Here is a 26,969-nt window from a genome sequence, read left to right on the forward strand (position 1 = left end):
CTTATATACAGGACCCATGGACACAAACTAAGGAGGGGTATTGCTGGAGGAAAGGGGGTTACTGGGTGTAGGGTGGTGAAGTGAGAAAAATTGGGACAAGTGTAATAGAATAATCCATAAAGTATACTTTAAAAAATATCCTTAATTATATCTGCAAAGTTCCATTTGCTACACAAGGTAACAACATATCACAGATTCTGGGAGTTAGAACATGGACATCTTTGAGGGGCCTTTATTTAGTCTACCTCACTGGGCTTAGTTTTGGACTTCATTTATTTTTGCCCTCTTCATGTCTGAGCACATAAGAGATGCTCTTTTCTGGATCTCATTTGAGGTGACAGTGAACTCTTAAGGTGAACATTGCCACTGTCTGACTTGGATGGTGTTGCTCAGTGGATTGAGTGATGGCCTGTGAACCACATGGTCACTGATTTGATTCCTAGTCCGGACACATGCTGGGTTGTGGGCCAGGCCCCGATGAGGGGTACATGAGAGGCAACCACACAGTGATGTTTCTCTCCCTCTCTTTCTCCCACTCTTCCTCTCTCTCAATAAGTAAAGAAACAAACAAACAGACAGACAAACCTTGCCACTGTCTGACCACTGTCCCCATCACTGTCACCAGCAAGCCATAGTTGGGCACAGACTTCATGAAACTCAATTCCTGTCACCAAAAACTGACATTCACAAGGGCACAGTCAGGGAAAGTTTATGTTCAAACCAGTCAGCAACATTGTCACAAAGTAATAACCAAATAAAATAAAGTTCAGTACAGACACCTAATAGTGGCTGGCACACAGTCAGTGCTTATTAAAAGCCAGGAGTTCAGAGGATTTCTTTTATTCTCCTCTACTCAGTAAATTGAGAATTCAGATATGATTCTTTTAACAAATCTGCCAGGCCAGATCCAGTTTTGCCATCATAACCAAGCCTGCCAATGTCCTGGGCTATTTTTTAATCTTGTCAAGGAGGCTCTGATAACAGGCCACATGAGCAGTATGAACCTTGATATCAACTCCATGGACAACAATAATCCACTAATGTGCTGAGGCTTAGCCATTGTTGGGCACTGAATCATGAGAGGAGGTTGCTCCTGCATTTCCTCTACACTACCCCCTAGAGCTGTGCCTTATAAGTTGCTGTCCCTTTAACCACAGGTTGTCCAGAGAAACAATAGACCTCCCTGGGGATTATTATCCTTCTGACTGCACACCAGAGATGTAGGGCTCTGATGCATAGGTGCTATGAAAAGAATGGAAGAAAGGAACCAACTTCCTGGCAGGTTCACAGCTGAGTCTTTGTGAAGGAGCTGAAGGTCCTTCTGCACCCATAACACCATTTTCTGGTAAGGAAAAAATGCATGTGGTAACATGGAAGTGGTTCTAGTGAATGAGAAGTTGTAAGAGTGTATTTAAACTTACAGGGAAGCAGTAGGAGGAGAGTCACATTGCCTTGCCATAATTGGATAACTGAAGACAACCCTGGACAGATGTCCCTTTGACAGGAAAATGCATTGTTCTATTTTATGAGCATTGGTAGAAATATAGCAAAAACCTGTGATAGTGTTTCCTTGGATTGGCTTTGGACACAACAAATGCAGTCTGGGATTTGTGCCGCTTGCTACATGAATGGCCTTTGGTAAATTACTCACTTCTCAGGGCCTCAGTCACCTTATGTATAAAATAAAATACTGGCCTCAAAGGGCTGCGGAGAGAATTAAACAAGATTTTGCACAAAAATAATGCAGTTCTGAGTGTACACCAATTGTTCAAATGTCTTTTCACTATTAAGATTTCCCTTAAAATTAAATCTGGAAATCACTAAGACTTTAGAAATTACCTAGTTCAACTCTTACTTCTACACATATCTTTGGGAGATATTTTGTTTTATATCTATCTCTATCTCTATCTCTATCTCTGTCTCTATCTCTATCTCTATATCTCTATATCTATCATCTATATCTATCTATATACATATATATAGAGAGAGAGATTTCTATTAAGATAATTTTGTGACCTAAAATGGTTACTGATCATCAGATTTAACCTTAGAATAATATGGACTTCCCACAAAATCCCAAATCAGGAAAGGACTGTTTAAAGCAAAAGGATGACTCTTGAGAGTTTTGTGATCTCCTTTAAAGGCCTATCTGTATGAAGAGGACTTTCAGAAAATCAAAAGTACACCAAAGAGATAAAAAAGAAAGTTACTGGCAAAAAATATATAAGTTAAATTGAAAAATTATACTCTGTGATATTTTGGTTTTTATTTTATTATTAAAGATTACGTTTGCATATGCAAGACCCATTTCACATAACACAGAAAGTGCTAAATATATATTCAGATTATATCAGTTTATAAAATTTTAGTATGTTTTTAGTATAAAAATGTTTTTCTTTATGGAGACTAGAAGTGAACATAGAAACATACACGTGTGACTATACAAACTGTAAAACAGATACTATAATATTTCCCTTTATTTTAATGTTACTTAGCATATTATGAATTTCTTCTTTGTCAAAAACATTTGATACCATAGTATTGTGCATTTGAAAGTAGTGCATTAGCCAATACACAGCCCAGCCCAGGGGCCTACATAGCAAGCAATTTACCAAACTAATTTCATTGCCATGAAAATTATGTGTTATAATTTGCCAACCCAACAAGCTAGTTTTCTTTGCCTTTCTTTTTTTTTCTTCCTTTCCTTTCCTTTCCTTTCCTTTCCTTTCCTTTCCTTTCCTTTCCTTTCCCTTCCCTTTCCCTTTCCCTTTTCCTTTTCCCCTTTCCTTTCCTTTCCTTTCCTTTCCTTTCCTTTCCTTTCCTTTCCTTTCCTTTCCTTTCCTTTCCTTTCCTTTCCTTTCCTTTCCTTTCCTTCCTTCCTTCCTTCCTTCCTCCCTTCCTTCCTTCATTGTTTATGCTATTACAGTTGTTCCTGCTTTTTCTCCCTTTCCTCATCTCCACCCAGCCCCACCCTTTCCTCTCCCTAAGTCAATCCCCACGTCTTTTATGTCCCTGGGTTGTGCATAAAGGTTCTTTGGTTAATCCCTTCACCATCTTTCATTCTTTCCCTCCACCTCTCCCCTGGCAGCTGTCAGTCTGTTCCATGTATCTATGCTTTGTTTCTATTTTGTTAGTTTATTGCGATAATTAGATTCCACATATAAGGGACATAATATGGCATTTGCCTTTCACTGACTGGCTTAATTCAGTTAGCATAATTTTCTCCATGTCCATCCATACTGTTGCAAAATGTAAGAGTTCCTTATTATTTTACTGTTGTATAGTATTCCATTATGTAAATGCACCACAGCTTTTTTATGCACTCTTCTACTGATGGGCACTTAGACTGTTTCCAGATCTTGGCTATTGTAAATAGCACTGCTATGAACATAGAGGTGCATATATATGTTTTGCATTGGTGTTTTGGGATCCTTAGGATATATTCCCAGAAGTGAAATATTTTTCTTTTTACATATTGGGATACTCTAGTTGTTTTCTTTGCAGTACCTGACCCCTACACCTCTGTTTTCTGAGACCTGGCAACCTCTATTATTACATTATGGATTTTTAAATATACAGTTGTGTATGGTTCTGGAAACTGATAAACTTTTATAAATATATAAATAAACATAAAAATACTGTTTATGACAGCACATAGAGTAGTTTTCCCATATCAAAGTTCATTTTTGTATATTCTTTAAAAATATAATTGGGATATGTAGGAATGGGACTATCCATAAGTCTTTATAAACAATGAGTTCGTACAGCTAGAGTGTTTTGTAAACAAAAAATATGACTATATTTTATAATACAGTCATGTAATATACAGAACTATAAGCAGAGAATTTGCAAAGCAAAATAAAGGGCTGCATACTTATTTTTGTAAAACTTTAGTTTTAGATATGTTGTATGTTAATTTGATGATTTATTAAGAGATAAAAAATTTGTCCATGGAGATATGGGAAATAAGAAATATTCACAAAAAAATCTTTTTTTTTTTAATTTGTAGAAGATGGAGAGATTTGTATTCGAAACCATCTGCTGTATTCCCTGCACTATTCTCCTTAGGAAGCAAGAATGTCCCAGGTGCTCCAAGTCTTGATAGTCTTTCCAATTCATTATTAACTGGGACCAAGAAAGGTCAAAATGATGGAGATGGGGGTTAGAATACTTCAGACTGATGAGACCTGAGTTCAGCCCCAAAAGCCTGGAGCACAGTGACAAGACACTGAAAAAGGCAACAATAAGATAAGCCACCAAGATGTTAGTGCCTGCAGTCCAATGCCTTTTCTAGTTTTTGTGTATGTTGAATAACTAAAGCATTCTGCTCTAAAGAGTTTTGAGGATTGATTTTGAATGTGCAGGAATCCTAGACATGTACCAGGCACTGTGCTGAGGTGCCCACTTAAAATCACAATGAGCTAATGAAGAAAGTATTATTACTCTCTTTGCACAGATGAAATGACACTTGGAAATGTTAAGCAGTTTGGCAAAGGTCATCAAGAGCGGCAAGTGTGGATGCAAGATGTTTGTGATATGTGTATATGCATGTGTGTGAATGTGTATGTTTAGGAGGAAGGTGAGATCTCGCTTTCAGGAGTGTGCTAAATTATGGGCATGTGCCTCTACTGACTCTCTCCTCTCCTCCCACTCCTCTTTACTCTTGATGACTCCACCCTAATTCCAGCAAATGTCCCAGATAAGGCATTATCCTTCTTCTTTTTATCTTGATGTAACAGAGGTCAAAGCCAGCAGTATTGCCAAAAACTTGGATTTGCACCAAATGGGCTTCTCCCTTCTCTAGATGTCATCAGAGCAGCAAAGATGGCTTGGCAAAAAAAGAAAAATCATCAGCCTTTGGTCTTCTCTTTATTTGTTCTCACCATGCTGAAGACTCAGACACCCTTTGCACCTGCAGATTTTCCCATTCCACGCAAGGCAGATAAGTAGGACTGCAGGGTGAAAGGCTGAGGGAGTATACCTCCACCAAGAAACATTTATTGAAGAAGACAACACAAGGAGACTGAAAAGCAAAGACCATATATAGGTTCAAACCTTGCCTCTGCCATCATGAGATGGATAACCTTGAGAAAGTTACTTAAATCAACATGGGACTCAGTCTCCCCATCTGTAAAGTGGAGATAACAATACCACTGGACTCACGAGCTTGCCATAATGCAGAATGCTCTCAGGAATGTGCAGTGCCTGGTCCACAACAAGCACTTAGTAAACAATGGCTTTTATTCCTGAGGAAACTCTGTGAGTCATGTTCAATGCTAAGGATGCAGCACATAGCCTCTATCCACACAGTCTAGGTAGGTTAGAGGGACAGGGCACATATGTTAAAAACAATAATTAACAATTCAAGATCGACAATTGTCACATGAGTAGTACTGATGTATGTTATGGGAACTCAAAGGAAGAAACAATCATAAAATTAGAAAAAAATGTTACATTACAGTTGAAGAAAAGTGACTTTGCCAGTGTCACAAAGCTAGTTTTAAAAGAGCTGGGAGTAAAGTTCAGGTCTCCGGCTTTATACTATCAGACTGTTTCATGAAACTATGCCAAATAATACCAATGAAAACAATCTTAACAATAGCATTAGTTAACAACTTAAATGTGCTTTTCACATGGTATGCATTTTACATGCATTATCTTAATAAAGCCTCATGATAATCTTAAGAGAGAGGTATACTTTCCCCATTTTACAGATGAGAAATTGAGGTACAGGAGGGATAAATAATTTTTCCAAAGTCTTACAACATGAAAGAAGCTTAGCCAGGACAAAAACAAGATTTCTAAGTAGTTATAATAAAGGAAGGCAGAGTAGCCAAACACAAGGAGAATGGCAGACTAAATCTCAGTTGTGGAAATGGACATTTATGAAAATTGAATGAGCTGCTTATACTAGAAGAGGAAATTCAGGTAGAAGAGTAAGCAAAAACACTTCAAACAGAGTACAAGGCAGACAGAAGGGAGCCTTGAATGTTAATCCAGGCAGCAAATACTGTGTCTATTCTTTGTTTGGACAGAAGGTAGAGTCAGAAGACAGGCTTGGCAATTCTATAGTTGTAGGGATTTTTTAAGGCTAGTCTGCTCACAGACAGAAAAGAGAGAGCCCAGAGGCAGGGAGGCTGGTCTCTGGCTATCTGCTACAGCTCAAAAGAACGATGGGGTGTTTTTCAGGTATTCCTCAACTTCCCAGGAGCACACAGCCTCATGTCCACTTCCCAATATCACCACAGGCATTGGGAGAGACTAACATCCCCACCCATCTCTTCCCACAGGCTCTGTGGTACTTCCACATCTGTGTTAGCCAACAAACCCCCTTGGGAAACATGAAGATTTTTTCCCTCTACCAAGCATTCAGATTCATCTGGCTCACCAAACCAGCTGGCCGGCATTTCCATAGAGATAACCAGCTTCAGGTGCTGCTGAATCTTGCTGACTGTGAAGCCATCAACCGCTGTGAGAGACCATTGCCTAAGAACTTTAACTTTGCAGGAGATGTGCTGGACCAGTGGTCCCAAAAGGAAAAGGTATAAAATGATTGGCTTCCAGGTGCTTGGTGTACTTTCCCTTTCCTTGTTCTGGGGTCCACTTGTCATTCTTAATTCAATTCTTGATTTCCTTTCTTTTCTGACTGCTCTATTCTCTCCTCAGGGAATATGTTTGAAGCTTAGCTATGCATGGGTGTCTTTCTCCAAAGCCTCCTCAACCCCCTTCAACATGGTTAGTCAGTCATACCTCTTTTCCTTCATTTTTCTCCAAGCTCTTTGCTCTCCACTCATTTGCTTGAGTTTGTCACAGGCTTATCCAAAAAAAAAAAAAAAAAAAAACCCAGTAATCTGAGCTTTGGTTTTATGAATAGTCTTCATTGGAGTAATTAGAAGAGAATTAGAGGTTGAGAAAAACAAAGCAACAATTCTTACAGGGTATCTGCAATGTAGCCTCAGTTCAAGGTCTGTGCTTCCTGACCCCCATGCCATGGCAGACACTGAGCTGAACACTTTACCTAATGGTGCTTACCAGACACACTGCAAGAACCTGTGATTCAGAAAATGGTGTTAAGTACTACATATACAAGGTATGAAACAATGCCAAGTCAGTTCTTCCTTTTAGAAGAAAGATTCTTTCTTTCAATCCATTAAGTTTTAACAGTACTCTAACACTTGCTAAACTCTTTGAACAGAGAGAGTAGGTAAAATATAATAATTTGTAGATAAAATTTAATTGCATACTGTGTTTTCAATGTACTTATTTTACAGTAAACTCTTTTTAGCAGGTGGTAGTGATTTCCAATATGGTGGTGATTAAACACATTTTCTTTTTTAAGTAAATGTACACAAGTAAAAGTGAGTTGATGTAAATAAAAATACAAAGAACAAAGCACAAATGTAAACAAATTTGGCAAACGTTAGTGATGCTCAAATGACTAAAGATTGAGAAATACTGACCTATATTATTTCATCAAATCCCATAACCACACAGGTGTTGCAGATAAGGAACTTGACCTTGCAGAAGTTAAGCTACTTACAAAGGTACCTGAGCAAACCCCTGACCTTATGGAGCTCACATCTGTAGGGAAAGGATGCATCGGTGATACAAGAAAGTAAAGTGGAGTCCCTGGGAATATGAGCATGATGCTGCAGAACACAGAGAAGTCAGTGGGCAAAGAGGAGGCTAAGAAAGGCTTCACAGAGGGTGATGTGGAAGTTGGGCTTTGAAGTCTTTTCCAACCAGGGAAGGTAAAATGAGCATTTCAGATAGCAAAAGGAATAGGGAGTAATCCCCCCCACCCAGGTAATGTATACAGTGGGGGCTTTGCAGCATGTATCACTTGCTTTATAAAATTATGAGTGATAAATTTCCTCCAGAAATCAAGCAATCATGCTGATGCCTATTCCCACCCCCACGGCCCTCCACCCTGCTCCCTGTTATCTATGAAACCCACACTCTCAGCCTTTTGGATATAAATACCCAAAAGTTCCTAATCAACCTAATAAAGTTCCTAGTCAATCTAATAATGTCCTTAATCAACCTTAGACATCAATTAGGGTTATTTGGATGGTGTAAAATTTAACTTAAGCAAGGAAGAAGTTTATTGGAAAGATATGGGAGAGCTCAAAAAATAGGGTTGCAAGCTGGCACTGTCAGTCCCAGCAAGGACAAAAGCTAGGCCAGCTCCCTGAGGATGATGCATAAGCACCAAGAGCTGATAGGTCCAGGAGAGATCTGATTGGCCTGACTTGGGTCACATGCCCACCCACTGGTCAGGGAAGGGAGAGCACTCGGGTGCTATGTTTCACCAAGACTACATTCAGTAGGAGAAGAGTAGTTCCTTCAAAGACAATCTGGGGTGCTGTTACTTGAATCCATAGGCACAGGTAATGAAAGGAAACAATGGTAGATGCCCCATCTACTTGGTGACCATAAGCCTTCTTCTCTCCTTCCATGTGCCTATGGCCAGACAGGAGAAAGACCAGCCAACCCAGCCCTTTGGTGGGTTAATGGCAAAGGGAACGAGGTGAAATGGACCTTTGGAGAACTGGGCACCTTGTCCCGAAAGGCTGCCAATGTGCTCATCGAGCCCTGTGGCCTAAAGAGAGGAGACAGAGTGGCCATCATTCTGCCCCGAATCCCCGAGTGGTGGCTGGTCAACGTGGCTTGTATGCGAACAGGTCAGTGTCCATATTTAACCTTTGTAAGTCAGGCAGAAACAGAGAGAAGCCAAAAGTTGAGGTTCTGACTAGTTAGTTCTGACTAGAAGCTATGCTTACAAATGACAGTAAAATCAGAGTTGAAATTAAGAACAATCATGATGTAATAATAATTTTAAAACTACCTTAAAATGTAGATAGTATTATGATGCTCATTTTTCAAAAGAAGAAACTGAGGTCCAGAGAGGTTAGTAACTTGCCAAAAGTCATACAGCTCAAAAGCTATGCAGTTGGGATTTAAGCACTAAGTTCTGTAAAATCAAGTATGGGTACCAATGCCTCTTTGCAAAGCTAGGTAGTGATGTGTTTATTCAGGTGATGCAGCAGTTACTTCTCTGCATATATTTGGATTCTCCCTTATATGAAAATACAAAAGGAAGAAAAGGCATTTTAGAATGCAAGAACTTATAAAAATATGACTGTGGACCCAGTTGGAAAACTTCCACCTCTTCCCAGACAAAAAGATGAATATACTTACTGACACATTTTCTCCCAAAGTAGTGATTTATAATGTACCCTCAATTTCCAAAGGATTCTTTTCTCCTCTGGCACAGAGGTCAGCAAAAGCCATGACCTACAGATTGGCTATCTATTTTTGAAATAAAGTTTTAAGGTTTTATTGGAATACAATCATGCTTATTCATTTACACACTGCTTATGGCTCTTTTTGTTCTATAAACAGTGGGATTGTTAATTGAGACAGAGATGGTATGACCCACAAAGCCTAAAATATTTACTATCTGGTCCCTTACAGGAAAAGTTGGCCAAACCCTGCTCTAGAATTACAACAAAAATGCTCATAAAATAAAAAAAAATAAGAATATACTTCTGTAGAAAACATAAAGATATCTATTGCAATAGGGTCAAAAATAGAAAAAAATTGGAAACAACTATATAAAGATGATCAAATAAATATAACTTTCCCAAGAATAAACTTTAATGGAGTTGTGTTTATTGCTAATTGAAATTATGATGCTTCAATTTGATGGGTATCATTAAAAGACAATTATAAGGATGTCTCGATGGTGTTAAAAATGCTCTTATGGCCCATGTTAAATCAAAAGAGCAATATATAAAATTATTTCACATTCACTATAGAAAGGAATTTGCTAAGCGAAATAAGCCAGAGAGTGAAAGACAAATACCATATGATCTCACCTTTAACAGGAACCTAAATAACAAAACAAAGAAACAAGCAAAATATAACCAAAGACACTGAAATAGAGGTCAGGCTGACAGTGCCCACAGAAGAGAGTAGAGGGAATTTAAGGGGACAGTGAGAAGGGTTCACGGGAACAAACTTAAAGGACACATGGTCATAAACTAAGGGGAGGGTGGTTGGTAATGGGAGGGAAGTGGGGAGGGGTTGGGGGGGGAACTGGATTGGGAGTAAAAAGGAGAAAACTGTATTTGAACAATGATTAAAATAAAAAAAAAATAAAAGACTTACATTAAAAAAAAGAAAGGAATTTGCAAATGTAAAACCGATTTTGGGTTGGAAGGAGTTAAAGGTAGTTTATTTGTCATAAAAATGTATTTAATACTACTTAACATGATTTATGCAATTTATGAAATGTGAAGATTAAAAATAAACATCCAAGCTGAATAGTCAAAACCATTCAATTAATTAGATGTTAAGCAAGCAGCTGAGGAATGTTTTCTAATTCAAAATTATTAAGGCTTCTGAGTGAATATGGAGATGCTTGTACCATATGGCAAAATATTTTGGTTTTGCTATAAAGTCCATGCAGTCTACAATCCAATAGAAGACAATCTCCTCCTTTACCTACAAGCCAGCTACCTATCCACTGAACCCATTCGTGCCACAAATCTACCAACAGTCCTAATAATTTCTAAGCTGATAAGAACAAGTGGTTTGCAAAATAAATAATCTTATATTTTTATATTGAGTGAACAATCTGAGATCCTCTAAGGTGTTTTCTTAGTTAACTTCCTTATCATCACATATTTATTTGTTTTCTCAAGAAAGGATGATATCTAAGAAATTTAAAATATATTTTATAAACAAAGTCTCCTGGGAACAACAGTTTTGCTACCTCAGGGTACTCTCACCTTTCTAGGGCTTGTCTTCATGCCAGGAACAACACAGCTGACTGCAAAAGACATCCTCTATCGGCTACAAGCATCCAAGGCCAAGTGCCTTGTGGCCAGTGAGGAGGTGGCCCCAGCAGTAGAGTCCATCATGTCAGAGTGTCCTGATTTGAAGACCAAACTCCTGGTGTCTCCACACAGCCGTAAGGGGTGGCTCAGCTTTCAGGAGTTATTTCAGTGAGTATTTCCCCTGCCCCATGTCAGAAGCAGAAATAACATCACAGCTACAATTCAGAGTACCCTTGCCTCCATGGACTCAGCAATTCTGGGGTGATCTGGGATCCTTCCCAGAAAAGTATCACCTAATGAAAAGTTTTAAGAACAGAAGGAAGGAATGCAGCTCTGCTTCCATTGCCCTATGTCCCACCTCGGCCTGTGGTGAGCACCCTGCATGATAGTTTCTCTCTAACTTGTGGACCACTCTCCTTGCCTTTACTCCCTCTGGCCATCCACTTATTCCTCAGAGCCTTTGTACCTGCTGTTTCTCTGCCTAGAATGCTCTTCCCTAATCCTTTCCTTCAGATTTCAGCTTGAATGTTTTCCCTCAGTGAGGCTGTCTATGGCCACCACATCTAGAGCATAATTCCAAGCCACTCTGGACTTTGTGTGCTGTTGTTTTATTCATAGCCCTCAACACTATCTGAATATCATGCCCAGTCACTTGTTCCTTATTTATTGGTTTTCTCCTGTACCACAGGGATTGGAAAATTAGGGCCCATGGGCCAATTCTGGCAAGGCACCTGCTTTGTGAGTAAAGTTTTATTGGAACACAGTCACACCCATTTGTTTAAATGTTGTCTATGGCTGCTTTCATCTTACAAGAGCTGGGTTGAGTAGATGCAACAGAGATCACAAGGCCCACAAAGTCTATGATATTGACTCTCTGGTCCATTACAGAAAAAGTTTGCTAGTCCTTGTCCTAGACTGTAAGCTCCAAAAAAGCAGAGGCCCTGCTTATTTAGTAGATCACTCTCTCCCAGTTTCTACCATAAATTTGGTGCTTTAAAAATATTTACCCAATGAATCAACAAAACAGATCACTTAACCTCAGTATTCTTTGTATGTAAAATGGGGATGATTATTCTGTGTATATCAAGGAGTAATGCAGTATAAAATCAGCTAATATGTGAGAAAGTGCTTCCTAAATTATAAGAAAGCAAAATGTTACTAAATGGTATGATCCTTCAAATAGCTGTTAAATAGCTTATGTTTTAAAAAAAATCTCCTGCAGAAGTTTATAGAAAAAAGACATGAAATCCCTATTGAATAGTAGAGCAATTTCCTTTGTGGGGATGAAATTTTATCCTACTAATTAATATAAACCAAATCCTACTAGCCAATATCAAAATTCTTTCCCAAGGGTCATGCCAGTGAATCCTGTTTGTGTCTTTTATAAACTATGTAACTTTGCATACGTCAAGTAGCATCTCTGAGACTCTGTATCTTCTCCATAAAATGGCGATAAAGACAGCATCTCCCTCATGGGGTACAAAAGACCCACATGTGATAACGCATGGGAAGGGCTTAGCATGATGCCTGGCACAGAGTGTTCTGAGTAATTATAATTACTACCTCTATTATTTTAAAGTTAATAAAGTCCTTTAGCAGTGCAGTGGTTCCCTAAGGTAGTGATATCCAGATTATTTGAGTATCCATCTAGATTAGTAAAATATTTTTAACATTCTCCCCTGACACATGTATATTTACTGATTTATAAATTATATGCATGTACATTTGTGTATTGTATTGATATAGAAAATAAATATTTTAAAGGATTAACAAAAGAATACATATAGCTTGCAATTTTGTTTTCCTCCCTGTCCCAGTTGTACTGCATACCCCATGGGCAGCAAGCATCCCTTGTCAGAGACTGCTCCTCCATCCTAAATAACTCTCCAACATTCTGCTGAGTCCCCAAGAAACCTTAAAGGTGCCACAAAATTGACAAAAGAAAAGGGTCTTTGAACTCATGTGAATTTAAAATTAAAATTTACAAATGTGTGTGGGGGGGTATTTTCAGGATAAACAGAATCCTCACTTCAAAAGAACTTTGGAGTATCATAATTCCAAAAGTGCCATGGACTTTCTCTAAAAACCAAGGAAAGGAGAGCTGTCATTGTCAACAGTTGGCCAGTCTTTCAGAAATTCACACACAGCAAAAATCAGATCTAATTTCACATTGTTGGAGTTAATCTTCTATTCAAGGAGTTCATTTTAAGACCTCTCACCCTCCTTCTGCCTCCCAAGGATAGAAGTCCATGGACACTTTTCAGAATATTTATAATAGGATGCAGAGAATGACAAAATTATGGGCCAGACTGATGTTTCTCCCTTCCTATCCTAGTAAAAATGGCCCTTCCCTGTGGATCTAGAACCTTGAATTCTGGTCTTGAGTGGACTGGAATAGCTTGAGCAAAGATATGGGAGCAAAGATACAGAAGCAAAAACATCCTAAGGTGTGCATGGGATGGGCAGTTATGAAGTCACAGTGGAAGCCAGAATATAGCCTCTCATATAAAGACCCCACATACATGCTAAATCTTTAACTTACACTACAATCAAAGAAAGTCATGATGAATTTTAAGAAGAGGAATGTCAAGGTCAGTTCTGAATTTTAAATAGATTTCTCTGAAAGCTGTATAGGAAATTAAGAAGAGCCAAATTGGAATCAGGGAGACCATCTTGGAGTCTAATGTAGGGCAGAAACAATGAGGGTCTAAATCCAGGCTCTGATGAATTGGGTGGAGGGTAGGAGGCACACTAAAGAAGTGGCAAGACTCAGAGTTTGGACACTGAGGATGAAGAAAGGAGTTGAGCTGCTTTTTAACTTGGGTGACTGAGTGGGTGGCTACTATTAGCTGGAGAAAGAGTACAAAGTTGGACATATTGAGACTGAAGGGGTCTGTGAATACCCAAATATCTAGCAAGTGGTAGATATGAGTCTCAGACTCAAGTTGATAAAGACAATTCTGGAAGTCATAAACACTTAATCAATTCTGAAAAATCCATAAAGACATAGCTCAAATATTCCATGAAAAAGAGACAAGTCAGATAATGGAACCACTGCTTCAAAATCTTGTCACTTACAGATGGTAGTATCTGTTCTTTTAGTAAAAGAAAAATGAAAAAGCCTTATAACTAAAGGCTTCTGTACAGGTTTGAGAAGCATCCAAATAGGAGGTATTTTTTTGTTTTCACAGGTATCAGACACTGTGAAGAAATTCTCTTTCCTACCACCTAATACATACTATCTTCACTCTATTCATATATTGAATCAATACAATGGAAGAGGCAAGTTAGCAAGAAAAACAACATTAATATTTCATGAAACTACTTTTGACAATATAGCATATGTTTATATAATTAATCCTCACTGTTTTACAGTTTCAACGATAATTTTATTTGTCATCAAGATGAACTAAAATGGTGTCCTTTACCTTATTTCCTACATCCCAGGAAATTAAAACTATTACATAAGAGTCTCAAAAATTTGGGAGCATTTTATCAGTTATCCACTGAGTAACAAAACATCCCAAAACTTAGTGGTGTAAAACAACAATCATTTTATTTGCTCATGACTCTGTGGGTTAGAAGTTTGTGCAGGCCTTGACAGAGGCAATTTGTCTCTGTTCCACATCTGCTTGGCTGGGAATGGAGGACCCAAGTGTGTTCACTCACAAGTGTGAGGCTTTGGTGTTGGCTGCAGTACCTCACTTCTCCTGTACATGGCCTCTATCTCTAGCAGGACAGTCTGAACATTTTATGTAACTGCTATGTGTTCCTCTCAGTGAAAGCGGGGGAAAAAAAAAAAAAAAAAACAACTCTTGAAGCCTAGGCTGAAGAGTCACAGAACTTCTGCCACACTCTACTGGTCCAACCAACTCATAAAGCCAGCCCAGTTTTTAAGAACAGAGGACATGCTTGTACAAGGATGGAAGGAATTGTTGGAGGTCTCTATGCAGACAGTGTTACACAGTGCTAACAGTCAGAATGCTCTTGAATTTAGCAATAGGAGACACAAGCAAAAGTGGCTTAAGCAATACAAAAATTTTATTATACCACAAATAAGAAGTACAGAGGTAGAATGAGAGTTGGTTAATATAGTGGCTTGATGAAGCAAGAATCCAGTCACTCATCTTTCTACCATGCCACCTTAGGTGTGTCTGCTAATTCCTCTCATGATCCTAGTATGGCTGGGTAGTTCCAGACACCATACACTTTCACAACAATATCTAAAATCCAGAGAACAAAATGGATGGGATAGAGGAAGGCAACATCCTTCCCTCCTGACTCTTTTTAGAACAAGGAAATATTTCCCATTCTCGCTGACCGTAAGTGCATCATGTGGCCATCCATAAACCAGATTGGCTTAGATTAATGAAAATTAACTTTTGACCTCCCACTCCCAACCTCCCAGAGCTGTATAGGGAAGTTTCCTCACCTGAAGCACATGGCTACAAGACACCTGAACAAAATTAGAAGTTTACTGATGCAAGGAAGAAGGAAGGGATGCTATTTGGTAAGCAACTAACTGTGTCTGCCAGTGATATTGAAGATACTAAATAAAAAGTATTAAAAAGATTGATTCAAATGCCAAAAGATCTTCCTTTAAATCATAAAAGCTCCTGAAATGTAATAATAATTTACAAAGATTCAAAACTGATTTTTTTAAAGATTTAATTTTATTTACTTTTAGAGAGGGAAGGGAGGGAGAAAGAGAGAGAGAGAGAGAAACATTAATGTGTGGTTGCTGGGGTCATGGCCTGCAACCCAGAAATGTACCCTGACTGGGAATCAAACCTGCGACACTTTGGTTCACAGCCCACGCTCAATCCACTGAGCTATGCCAGCCAGGGCAAAACCGATTTTAAAAAATTCATAGATTAAAAAGGCACTTAGAAAAAATGTTTAAATAAGTAAAATATACCTCTTTTTTTAATTGAAAGTGATCTCAGCTATCCCTTTGGCCTATGAGGAGATACACCCTAAAAAGAGAGAGGTGAGTCCTGACTAGTGTGGCTAGGTTGGTTGGGCATCATCCCACAAAGTGAAAGGTCATCAGTTTGATTCCTGGTCAGGGCATAAGTCTGGGTTGTGGGTGCTGTCTCCAGTCAGGGTGTATATGAGAGGCAATGCCGTTTCTCTCTCACACTGATGTTTTTCTTCCTCTCTTTCTCCTGCCTTTTCCCTCTCTCTAAAAAATAAATAAATAAAAATCTTTTGAGAGAAAGAGAGAAGAGAGGTGAGCTGTTAAGCCTTAGTACTGATGTGCAAAGTCCCTCTAAGATTTCATGAGGAAATTCCTCTTAGGGAGGCTTTGGATTAGGTTCTGTTCTCATAACTATCTTTGGTGTCAAGAGGGCATAAGCAGCAGAACAAAAGAAACACCAGTTGAACTGATCTACCATCTTCAGCCCCCATTTGGCGATCCATATTTTATAGGTCTGCCTCTGCAGAGCACACCTGTGTGGAGACAGAAAGTCAAGAGCCGATGGCCATTTATTTCACCAGTGGGACCACAGGTTCTCCTAAGATGGCCCAGCACTCTCAGAGCAGCCTTGGAATTGGGTATACCCTCTGTGGAAGGTAGGGAACAAAACTGTGTTTTGGCTAAATTCTTTCCTCAGCTGTTAACATCTGTATCTAGCCATCTAAATGACGCCTCTACTTGCATCACTACCAGACATCTCCCATGCAACATCTAGAAAACAAAACTCTTGATGTCCTCACCCAGCCTTAGCACAGCACATGGCACAAGCTCACTAACTGATCAAGCAAGAACTTAGGAATCAACCTTGAATAAATCCCCACAAGAGCATGTCTGGCTCCTTCTCTTCACTACCAGGTAGATTCACGTACCCTGAAAGGTCTTCCTGGATATCCCCAAACTATCATATTACCTTGTTTTATTTTCCTCATAGCAGTTATCACTATTTAAAATTACAACATCAATTTACATATTAATTCACTTTATTATGTTCTTATTCACTATCTAGCTCCCTAAAATAAGAGAATGGATCTGGTCTATGTTGCTCACTATCCTAGGTAGAACAGTGCCTAGCATATAATATTTGCTGAATAAATATTTGTTGCATCAATGGACAAACTCAGAAAATTATGCCAAATCCAGCCTCCCACTCCACTCTCAGACTACCTAGGATTTTGAAAAAGTTTTCTAACAAAAGTTGGAAATAGAGTCACTCATGCTGCCTTGAGGCTTCCTTTGACCCTGTTCTATAGCCATTGAGGTTCCAGCCAGTCCTCAAAGGCACCAGTTTGATTGCTTTCCTGGGTGTTATGTTTTGTTTTGTTTTGTTTTGTTTTTGTCTGTCTGTTGCTTCCTCCATATCATTTAGGTATTGGCTAGATCTGAAGTCATCAGATATCATATGGAACATGTCCGACACTGGCTGGGTCAAGGCCGCCATTGGCAGTGTGTTTTCTTCCTGGCTTCATGGAGCCTGTGTCTTTGTGCATCAGATGGCCCAGTTTGACACTAATACCTTCCTAGATGTAAGTCATAACTTCTGGCTACATTTCTCCCTTGTTTCCCCACAAACCACAGAGAGATGAATCCTTAGAACAAAGGACTTCTTGGACTTATGGAAATCATCCCTTTTTAAGACCTAGATTCTTCAGGGCTTTTGAATGTACCTCTGCTTCAAATTGTTAAGGATTTGCTAATGTCGCTATATCTGTACCGACTGAGGAATCTAATTCTAAATAACAAATTAGAAGTCTCCAGTCTAAACAAATCCGATTAGTGAAACAAGACAATATCTGGTAAATCTGAAACCCTGTGTGGAGGAAACTGAAGGTGGATTCACCTTTCTGCCAGAGCAGCTCATTCTCCCCATGAGAAGCTCTGTTAATTCTCAGAACTCAACATTATTCTTGAAACCAAGCATGTTCCCCCTTCTCAGCCAAAGACAGCTAGATATCAAATGGCTCCAATTTCTTTAGCTTTTAGAAAAACGGGATTCAGCCCAATTATTTTCAACCATGCAACATCAATTAAGTTTAACAAAATACATATCATTAAATAAATACTACCTTGTCTGTCCATAAAAGCTATCCTTATCCTGTTATTTTGCTAAGTGGCCTGACAAGATAGCTTGACATCTTAATAGAAATGTCAGGTAACATAAGAACTGGAATCTCTACATCAGGCTTACAAAGTTCCCTAAAGTAGATGAGTTAACACTGTAGCTTCAAAATGTACATTTGTAAAATAAGTATCCTTTTATAAAATATGTAATATTTTATACTTAATTTTTTTATTTTAAGGTACCTCTTAATATTGAATTTACTATTACATTAGGTAAGAGATATTAACATTATATTGTTAATATCAATTAATATATAAATGTAATGATATATTCTTATATTATTAATCTTATTTAGTATAATATATATTAAAATAAGAATACAATTTTATAAACATAATGCATATTTTAATTACTATAAAATGTTTATGGATTCACACTATTCTTAGTTATAGACACTACACTAATTGAAAATAGTTGGAATCTAGGGAGCAAGTACACACAGTAGAAATGCTTGTTTACAGATCAAGAGTTAACTTGGCCTATGATAATCCAGACAACCTAGACATGTAGTCTTAGAATGATCTCTCATATGCTTAAATTTAACACAACTGTTGATTCATTATGTAATATAGTAGAATCTGTCTAGAAAAAGAGCTCTAAAACATTATTTCTCCAGATTTAAGATGCCTTTGATTTTAAAGAGTTAGAAGTATGAGTCCTGCAAATCTTAATTAATAAAAGGCCTGAAAAGTGCCTTATTTATGCATTTCATCAATCTACTCAAAAGGACTAAAATTTTTTATAGAAACAGTGTTTGAAAGGTTTTGGTAGAGTAGCATATATAGATCTAGAGTCAGTACTATCCAGTAGTCAGTACTTCAAAATTCCACCATGATAGGTCATTTGCAGCCCCAAAGTAGAATAAGCTAGTTGAAACTTTAGGGTAGCTCTCAAATTCAACAATTCACTTTTTGTTAATTTTGACTGTGTATGCCTAATACTGTAACATATACATATTCCTTCTAATATATTGAAAATTCCCAATAGGCAAACAGTCATGGATGACAACTAATAAGTATTTGCTTTCTTATCCCTATGAGATGGGTACATGTTAAAATAAAAGAGAATCTGGGGTTGTAGACATCAGCTCTAGTCATGGCCTTTAATGAGCTACTTTTGACACCTGTGTCTTTCTATTACACAGACGCTTACCACTTACCCCATCACAATCCTGTGCAGTGCTCCCACTGTGTACCGGATGCTTGTGCAAAAAGACCTAAAGAGGTACATGAGCAGAAATCTTCATTTGAACTATAAACAAAAGCTATACTGGGAGCAAATAATTCTGTGCCCTGGGGGGCCATCCTGTGCATTGTATGATGCTGAGCAGCAATATACCTATTAGATGCCAGTAGCACCTCCCTCTCCACCAGGTGTGATGATCAAAAATGTCTCCAGATATTTCCTAAAGTCTCCAGGGGTGGGGAAGGAAGCAAAATTGCTCCCCAGTTTAAGAATAACAGAGATAGCCTCTGAACATTTTCCAGGGAAAACCTGAGTCCTATAGTCCCACAACTCCTACCATCTCCCACTCCACAAAAAACAAGCATAATGCATTTATACTGCCTTGAAGAGAAACTAATGAAATCTTATCATTTGAAGATTCTACTCAATTTGGCTAAGTCACCTGAATATCCAGTGGAGTTGCAATGTATTTTGAGTCATATACACTGAATACATGAGAGAAAGAAGAAGCAGTTTAAATAGTGAATGCAGGCTCACCCACTCTCTGTTCCCCCAAAGTGTGGAGACCCAACAGGGAGAGCACTGTGAGAGACAGAATAAAGCAGCTATGAATCTTCTCTCATCCTAGTCAGTGTCAATTCCTTTGTAGCCCTCAAATGTGAGCACCCTGGTTGCATTTCAAGAGTAATTCAAGGGCTACTCAAAGGCTATTTTGAATAGGCAGTATTCATGCCCTACCACACCCTCTGATCCAGTTAGGACCTTACTGTATCAGAGTAAGGCTGTACCAACCTTTCTCACCTGAGGCCTGTGGTTAAAAACTCAAGCTCCAAAGTCAAAAATGCAAGACTCTGCTACTTACTAACAGTGTGACTTTGGACACTCATGATGACCTTGATAAGCTTCCCTGAATTCCATCCATAGAGGATTAAGAGCACCTCATGGGGTTATGGTGAGAATTCAGTGTAAGCAGAATGCTTGGTGAGGCACCTCACAAGTGTTAAATGTACACACAGCACAGAGTATCCAGCTCAGCCCTTTACTGTGAGGCCTTGCAGAAGTTCTTTAACTTCTCTCAGCTTCAGTTTCCTCACCTGTAAAGTGAGGAAAGTGAGAATTATGAGAATGCTCCTAAAGCCCTTACAACATAGTAAATGCTCAACTAACGTTAGCTATTAAAATACCACTTGTAAGTGCTTAATATCATTATCATCATTTTCTCCTACCTTTTCTCCTTTTTAATAACCTGCTAAAATGTAAGCTCTGTCAGAAAACTCTGTTTTAATCACTAGCATGCCGGGAACAATGTCTGACAAGATTGGGCATGCTCAACAAGTATTTCTTAAGTAGCCCTCCTGAGACTTTCCTCTCCTAGCTCATTTGCTTGTTGCTGCAACATCCCAATTATCTTGTAATGAAAGCTACTCAGATTTCTCCCCTAAAGACCCACACAACTCTGTCTCTCAAGATATAAATTCAAGAAGCTGCGGCACTGCTTGACAGGAGGGGAGCCGCTCAACCCAGAGGTGCGGGAACAGTGGAAGGGGCAGACTGGGCTGGAACTGTACGAGGGCTATGGACAGACGGAAGTGGTATGTTTAATGGGCAAAGCCTTTTAACCCCAGGACTGTCAACTGAGCCCCCCAAGTGTCTCCATCATGCTCTAAATTTTTAGGGAGCTTCTCAGGATACTTTTCCTTGCCAGTGGTTACCAAAACCTCTGAATTACCTAATTAGGTTTTGCTGGAGGGGAATTATGACTATTCCTTAGTCTTTCTGTTTCCTCCCCACAAAGGAGGAGTTACAGAGAGAGGTTTGGGATTGGAGAGGTTCAGAATTGTGCAGCTCATCTTTCCATTACACTGGGAAGGACCCCAGAGAGCCCCAGTAAGGAATGTATTCCAAGGTGCACTTAATGGCACCCTTGGCCTACAAGAGTGATCTTCAAACTGTGGGTCTCAAGCCAGCAGTATTAGCAGCCTGTGAGAATTTGGTAGGGATACAGATTTTCAGAACCTCCCTCCCCAGGCCTACTGAGTTAGAAACTCTGGGATAGGGCCCAGTAATCTATTTTAACAAGGTTATTCTGATAAACATTCAAGTTTGAGAACCACTGGTCTAAAATATTTCAGAATATGAGCATATGAGCTTACATACTGAGAAAATTGGTCAAAACTGAATCCCAAGTTTCATTGTCATAATATAAGTTGCTATTGAATATAAATGTTTATATATTTATGTTAAACCTGCCCTCCCAATAGGGAATAATCTGTGCCAATCAGAAAGGACAAGAAATTAAACCAGGCTCGATGGGGAAGGGAGTACCACCCTACAATGTCCAGGTGGGTAACATATGCCTGGCTCAATAAAGAATGCTTTATATAGTTTTCTGCTATTCATTTTATAACTATTCATAACCCATTTTCATTTTGTGAAAACTTAAGGAACCTGCATTGATTCTTTCATATTAGGTTATAGATGAAAATGGCAACATCCTACCACCTGGAAAAGAAGGAGAAATTGCCCTCAGACTACAGTCTACACGGCCCTTCTGTTTCTTCTCAGAATATGTGGTACAAGAATGTCGAATGTGCTATTTATACTTTAATGAAAAAAGTGGTATAGGAAGCCACACAGATTTGGGTCCAAATTTCATACCCATCATGTTTTGCTCTGTAACCTTGGGCAAGTCACAACATCCAAGTTTATCTCCTCAACTGTAAAAAAGGGATAATATCTTCTATCTCCTAAGAGTTTTGTAAAGATTAAATTCTATGTTAGAAACAGGTTGCAGTGGTTGTCCTCACACATGAGCAGGCTCCTGGGGAGATGGTGTTATATAGGGCACTAAAAGTGAAAGATTTACTTTTTATTATACTCTCAGGTCTTTTGTCTTCTGTACTATGAATTACCTTTTTAAAAAAATCAATTTCTTTTAGAAATAGAATGTGCAGTGTACTAGTAGTCACTTTATGGGTGCCATACCTCTTTCCTTTTTTAAAAATCCTCACCTGAGGATATATTTATTGATTTTTTTTTTGAGAGAGAGAGAGAGGAAGGGAGAAACATTGATGTGAGAAACATCAATTGGTTGCTTCCCTCCCATATGCACCCTGACCAGGGATCAAACCCACCTTGGTATGTGCCCTGACTGGGAATCAAACCCATAAACTTTTGGTATATGGATGACACTCCAACCAAACCACCCAGCAAAGGCCATACCCCTTTTTACATTCAGGTCAAATTAATTCCCAATGTCATCTTTTGATTTCTAGGACAACCCAGATAAAACTACAGCAACAATAAGAGGGAATTTTTATGTGACCGGAGACAGAGGTGTGATGGACAGCGATGGGTATTTCTGGTTTGTTGGCAGAGCTGATGATGTCATCATATCCTCTGGGTTTGTACATTAACCACTGTTAGAAAGTAACAGCTTGCCAGAAGAGATTTCTGACTTGGTGGTGTAGTGATCTAATCCCTCTTTTCTTCTAGTTACCGTATTGGGCCATTTGAAGTTGAGAGTGCACTGATTGAGCACCCAGCAGTTGTTGAATCGGCTGTTGTCAGCAGTCCAGACCCAATCAGAGGAGAGGTAGCTTGAATGTCACTAATTAAAGTAGCCATTTTATATTTTCAAGTTCTGTCCATGTGGCCACTCTGAAGAGTGAATCAAGAGTAATTATGTAATTCTTATTATGAAGCATACATGTGGCAAAAATGTACACTGGCAATCAACTTTACACACGAATTATGTAAAAAACATAGTATCCCAAAGGAGATGTACTATGATTGTTTTGGTGGCAAGTGACAAAAATTCAACTCAAACTGACTTAAGTTTACAAAAAAAAGGAATGTATCATTTCACCCATTAGTGAGGTCTACAGGTACAGCTACATTCAAGGGTTCACTCAAAGTTGGCAAAACTTAGTCTCCATTTACTAGCTCTTCTGTTATGTTCTCTCCATTTGGAAGGTTATTCCTACTTCACAGCAACCAACTCCAGATGTGCAAGCTTCACAACCTCAGAGAGACAGCTTTCTTTCCAAGTTTCAAGCAATTCCCAGAATAGCATTTGCCTATCTTGGATCACATCTCTAACCAATGTGATCTGGGGAATGCTATATGCTGACTGGCCAGAACTGGATCATATGCTGGTCATTGGAAGTAGGAGTCAATGTCAATTCTGCCAGGAAGAACTTAGGGTAATCCTCCACAGGAAAGTCAGGGTACTGTTACAAAAGAAAAAAAAAAAGATAACATATACTGCATAAACAAAAGCTGCAGGTATTACTGTATGTACTATTGCCATGAACTAAGAATACATTTTCTCACAGAAACAATGCAAACAGGAGACTGACCATGTTGCCAAACAAGTCCCATAAGCCTCCTCAGGACTGATGAAATGAAATTTGGGGAATGAGCCCTGGCTGGCGTAGCGCAGTCGATTGAGCGCGGGCTGCGAACCAAAGTGTCGCAGGTTGGATTCCCAGTACAGGCACGTGCCTGGGTTGCAGGCCAGGGCCCCCAGCAACTGCACATTGATGTTTCTCTCTCTTTCTCTTTCTCTCTCCCTTCCCTCTCTAAAAATAAATAAATAAAATCTTTAAAAAATAGTGTAAAAGAAAACTGAGATTAAAAAAACTATCTTTAAAAAAAAGGAAGAAATTTGGGGAATGAGAGCAATACTTTAGCTCTAGGAGGAAGCTATATAGCATGGAGGGAAAAGATCCCTTTCCTCATGGAAGTCCCTACAGACTCAGCAAGTGGAAAATTTTCAAAAACAATTGCCTATCAGTATCTTCCCACATCTCTCTCCCCCCGCCTCTCATGCACCAGTGACCCTCTGCAGTGACCCCATGGATCCCACACTCAAATGTTCTGTACTACTTCCCTGTTTAATAGAGTCCATTCTCCAAAATACTTTTCTCCTGCCACCACCTTTTCAATATAACTGATTTCAGCTGAACATCAAAAGTAAACACAAAATCAACATATGAATAATTTAAACTATACTTGCTAACCTCAGGAATTATCTAACTAATGGGTTTTAAATAGCATTACAAAGAGAAGCAAAAAATATCAGGCAAGATGTTTCTTTTCTCTCTCTCTGTCAAATCAATAAACATATCCTTAGGTGAAGATTAAAAAGAAAAAAGAAAGACCTTTCAAAGGTACATCAATCTTTCCTGAGATTCCATCTCCCATCATACACAATCCTCCTTTAGGCCTCCCCAAGCCCTTTTCAAACCACACATTCTCTAGCACCTCCATTTGTCACCCTATTACATGCTCCTAACAGTACAAGTTTGATGGAGTAAGTGGTCATCTGCAAGCCAAGGACAGCCTGTGTAATAAAAAGGATGAGTCAGACTGAAATGTTAAATATATATGCAACATATAAATAAAACTCAACCTTCAGCTTTATTGAACCACTACACTCCTCACACTTACAAGCCACCATCTGCAAATTAGATCTCAAAATCTCACTTGTACCCACCCAAGTTTTGTTCAGAGATTCAGAGATGATCACTGGTCATTTGCATTCATCATTTAAGTTATTAACAAATCATGAGTACCTGTGTTCAGCATTGGTTCCCAACTCTTAATGTGTCTGAAAAACAAATGCATTAATATAAGTTCACTCTTCTCTTATAGGTAGTGAAAGCTTTTGTTGTCTTATCTGCACCCTTTAAATCATCCAACCCAGAGAAATTAACTCTTGAACTTCAGAATCATGTGAAAAAATCAACTGCACCTTACAAATATCCAAGAAAGGCAAGTATTTTGCCCAAAAATAAGTGTATGTGACCAAACCAGGGTCTAAGCTAGTAAGTACAATATATAGATTTTACTAGCTTTTGAATTTAGGGTGGCTCATTCTATACAGATTACATATTTCAACTTGTTTAGCCATACGAATTTTGCTTTAAAATATTTTATATTAGGATATTACAAATGCTTGATAAACTAGAAGTTTTGATCAACTCTGCAAAACTGAGTAACTACTAAGAGGCCTCACAGGACTAAATCAGACCACCTGAGAAAAATAATGGTGGCAAACTGTTTTTAAAGACAGTACATGATTCATCTACCATAGTACTCTTAGGCCATAATGTGCTTATAACTTCAAAGTGCAGGCCTTTAAGTTTCACGTGACCAAATTTAAGGCTCAGGACAAAATATCCAAACTGTGATATCTTTCCTGGAACATGCTTCAAAACGGGATTTAAGAATAACTCTATACACAGAGATGGCACTGTTAATGTCCTTGCAGTCCTAGAATCCTACTGGTTGATAATGATGAAATCACCATTTCAACTGGCATCATTTCAGTGAACAGATAGTCAATATCAACCTATGAACTAGTTACATTTTCTCCATTAAATTCACTCAGTGACCAGCTGATTTTCAGAAAAGTGTAAGGATATTCTAAAATATAGTTAAGTCTTATCTCAAGGGAGTATAAGTCAAAGCAAAGCACAAGGAGAAAATAGTGTGTACTTAAAATTACCTCTAAATCTCCTGCAGGACCTTCAGAACTCAGCTTTTAAAAGAGAGCTCAAAACCCTAGAATTAACTATTACTCTGTGCATTTAGATGTGGCTTCTATTTGCCTGGGGCAATAGAGGCCTAGGTCTAGTCTGAACTGGAAGAAAGCAATGGAGTAAAAGATTACATTCTTTTAGAAAAGCATGAGTGAATGGTCACTTAAAAAAAACATAATGAAGCACCATTGTCATCTTTACTATACAAACAAGTTTCTGGTGCCTCCCAAATTCAATCAGCTTAGGCTTAGACAATCCCCATAACTCTAAGTAAAACTAATGACAGGGTTTTATGACTGCTTTCCCCTATTGTACTGACAGTGGAATAAGTCAAAATGAATCAAGTGTCTCATAATATGTTTTTGTTAATTAGGTGGAATTTGTTGAAAACCTCCCAAAGACAATCACTGGGAAAATCAAACGCAACATTCTGAGAGATCATGAATGGGGAAGAACATAGCCTAATAGGAAACTGAGTCATGAAGAACTTATGGAGTTACTTTCTTTTAGTCTGTTTCCTGACAACTCTTAAAATGTTTCAGATTTTTCCTGGTTGAAAACTCAACTGATTTTGTGTTTTGTAGTTAGTCAAAAAAAATAAAAAAAAATAATAAAAATACTTGGGAAGATAATTGTTATAATGACTAAACTGACAAAGGCAATGATTGTCTTGTAGGGTTTAAAATTGCAAGGGTCAAATGATTGCTTGTAAAAACAGTGGACAATGAATTTGTTTTGTGCCTGATTAATTCAAAATAAAGATCAGAAATATTCTACTAGAAATGTTCAAAACAGAATTCTGCTTAATATGTTTATATATTACTAATTCATGTTTTAAAACATTTTATTTTATTTTTTTTTTAATTTTAGAGGGGAAGGGAGGAGGAAGGGAGAGAGAAAGAGGAGAGAAATATCAATGTGTGGTTGCCTCTCGTGCACCCCCTTACTGGGGACCTGGCCTGCAACCCAGGCATGTGCCCTGACTGAGAATAGAAATGGCGACCCTTTTGGTTCATAGGTTGGCACGCAATCCACTCAGTCACCCCAGCCAGGGCTATTATTACTAATTCTTTAAGATGGGTTAAAATATTAATGTTAAAATGAGAAATATATATAATTCAGAAACCAGTAAATATAATTAAGTACTACATTACTATAACTCATTTTGAAGCATATTCACTATAAAATATCTGAAACTTGGATGAACTAAAAGTAATTATTCAAGAGCAATTAATAATTTTTTTGTATCTTTACTATTTAGTACAATATGACTTTTATTGATATATAATTTG

At 38.4% G+C, this 26,969-nt stretch overlaps 1 protein-coding gene across 2 annotated transcripts; it reads left to right on the plus strand.

Moving 5' to 3' along the window:
• The first annotated feature begins 1,130 nt into the window (after nucleotides 1–1,130).
• On the plus strand, nucleotides 1,131–26,455 carry LOC114507062 (acyl-coenzyme A synthetase ACSM4, mitochondrial). 2 transcript variants are annotated; one of them, XM_028525062.2, is made up of 14 exons: nucleotides 1,142–1,345; nucleotides 6,291–6,542; nucleotides 8,474–8,684; nucleotides 10,805–11,012; nucleotides 16,278–16,421; nucleotides 17,192–17,348; nucleotides 19,089–19,168; nucleotides 20,598–20,721; nucleotides 21,391–21,471; nucleotides 21,601–21,702; nucleotides 22,405–22,532; nucleotides 22,625–22,724; nucleotides 24,788–24,907; nucleotides 26,051–26,455. In XM_028525062.2, exons 2-14 carry the CDS (start codon nucleotides 6,342–6,344, stop codon nucleotides 26,135–26,137), a joined length of 1,743 nt encoding a protein of 580 aa, XP_028380863.1. In that variant the 5' UTR covers nucleotides 1,142–1,345; nucleotides 6,291–6,341; the 3' UTR covers nucleotides 26,138–26,455. The 2 variants fall into 2 exon arrangements, with proteins under 2 accessions (XP_035877307.1, XP_028380863.1); XM_036021414.1 differs by lacking the exons at nucleotides 22,405–22,532; nucleotides 22,625–22,724; nucleotides 24,788–24,907 and having other exon boundaries at nucleotides 1,131–1,345.
• The last annotated feature ends 514 nt before the right edge of the window (nucleotides 26,456–26,969 follow it).

Source organism: Phyllostomus discolor, chromosome 3, assembly GCF_004126475.2.
Source record: "Phyllostomus discolor isolate MPI-MPIP mPhyDis1 chromosome 3, mPhyDis1.pri.v3, whole genome shotgun sequence".
NCBI classification, from domain to species: Eukaryota; Metazoa; Chordata; class Mammalia; order Chiroptera; family Phyllostomidae; genus Phyllostomus; species Phyllostomus discolor.

Excerpts from the sequence above, each read along its gene's own strand:
- LOC114507062 (XM_028525062.2), top strand. The coding sequence starts at position 6,342 with ATGAAGATTTTTTCCCTCTACCAAGCATTCAGATTCATCTGGCTCACC. Across the intron at positions 16,422-17,191 it reads GGGTATACCCTCTGTGGAAG|GTATTGGCTAGATCTGAAGT; the intron begins GTAGGGAACAAA and ends CATATCATTTAG. Across the intron at positions 17,349-19,088 it reads ACACTAATACCTTCCTAGAT|ACGCTTACCACTTACCCCAT; the intron begins GTAAGTCATAAC and ends TCTATTACACAG.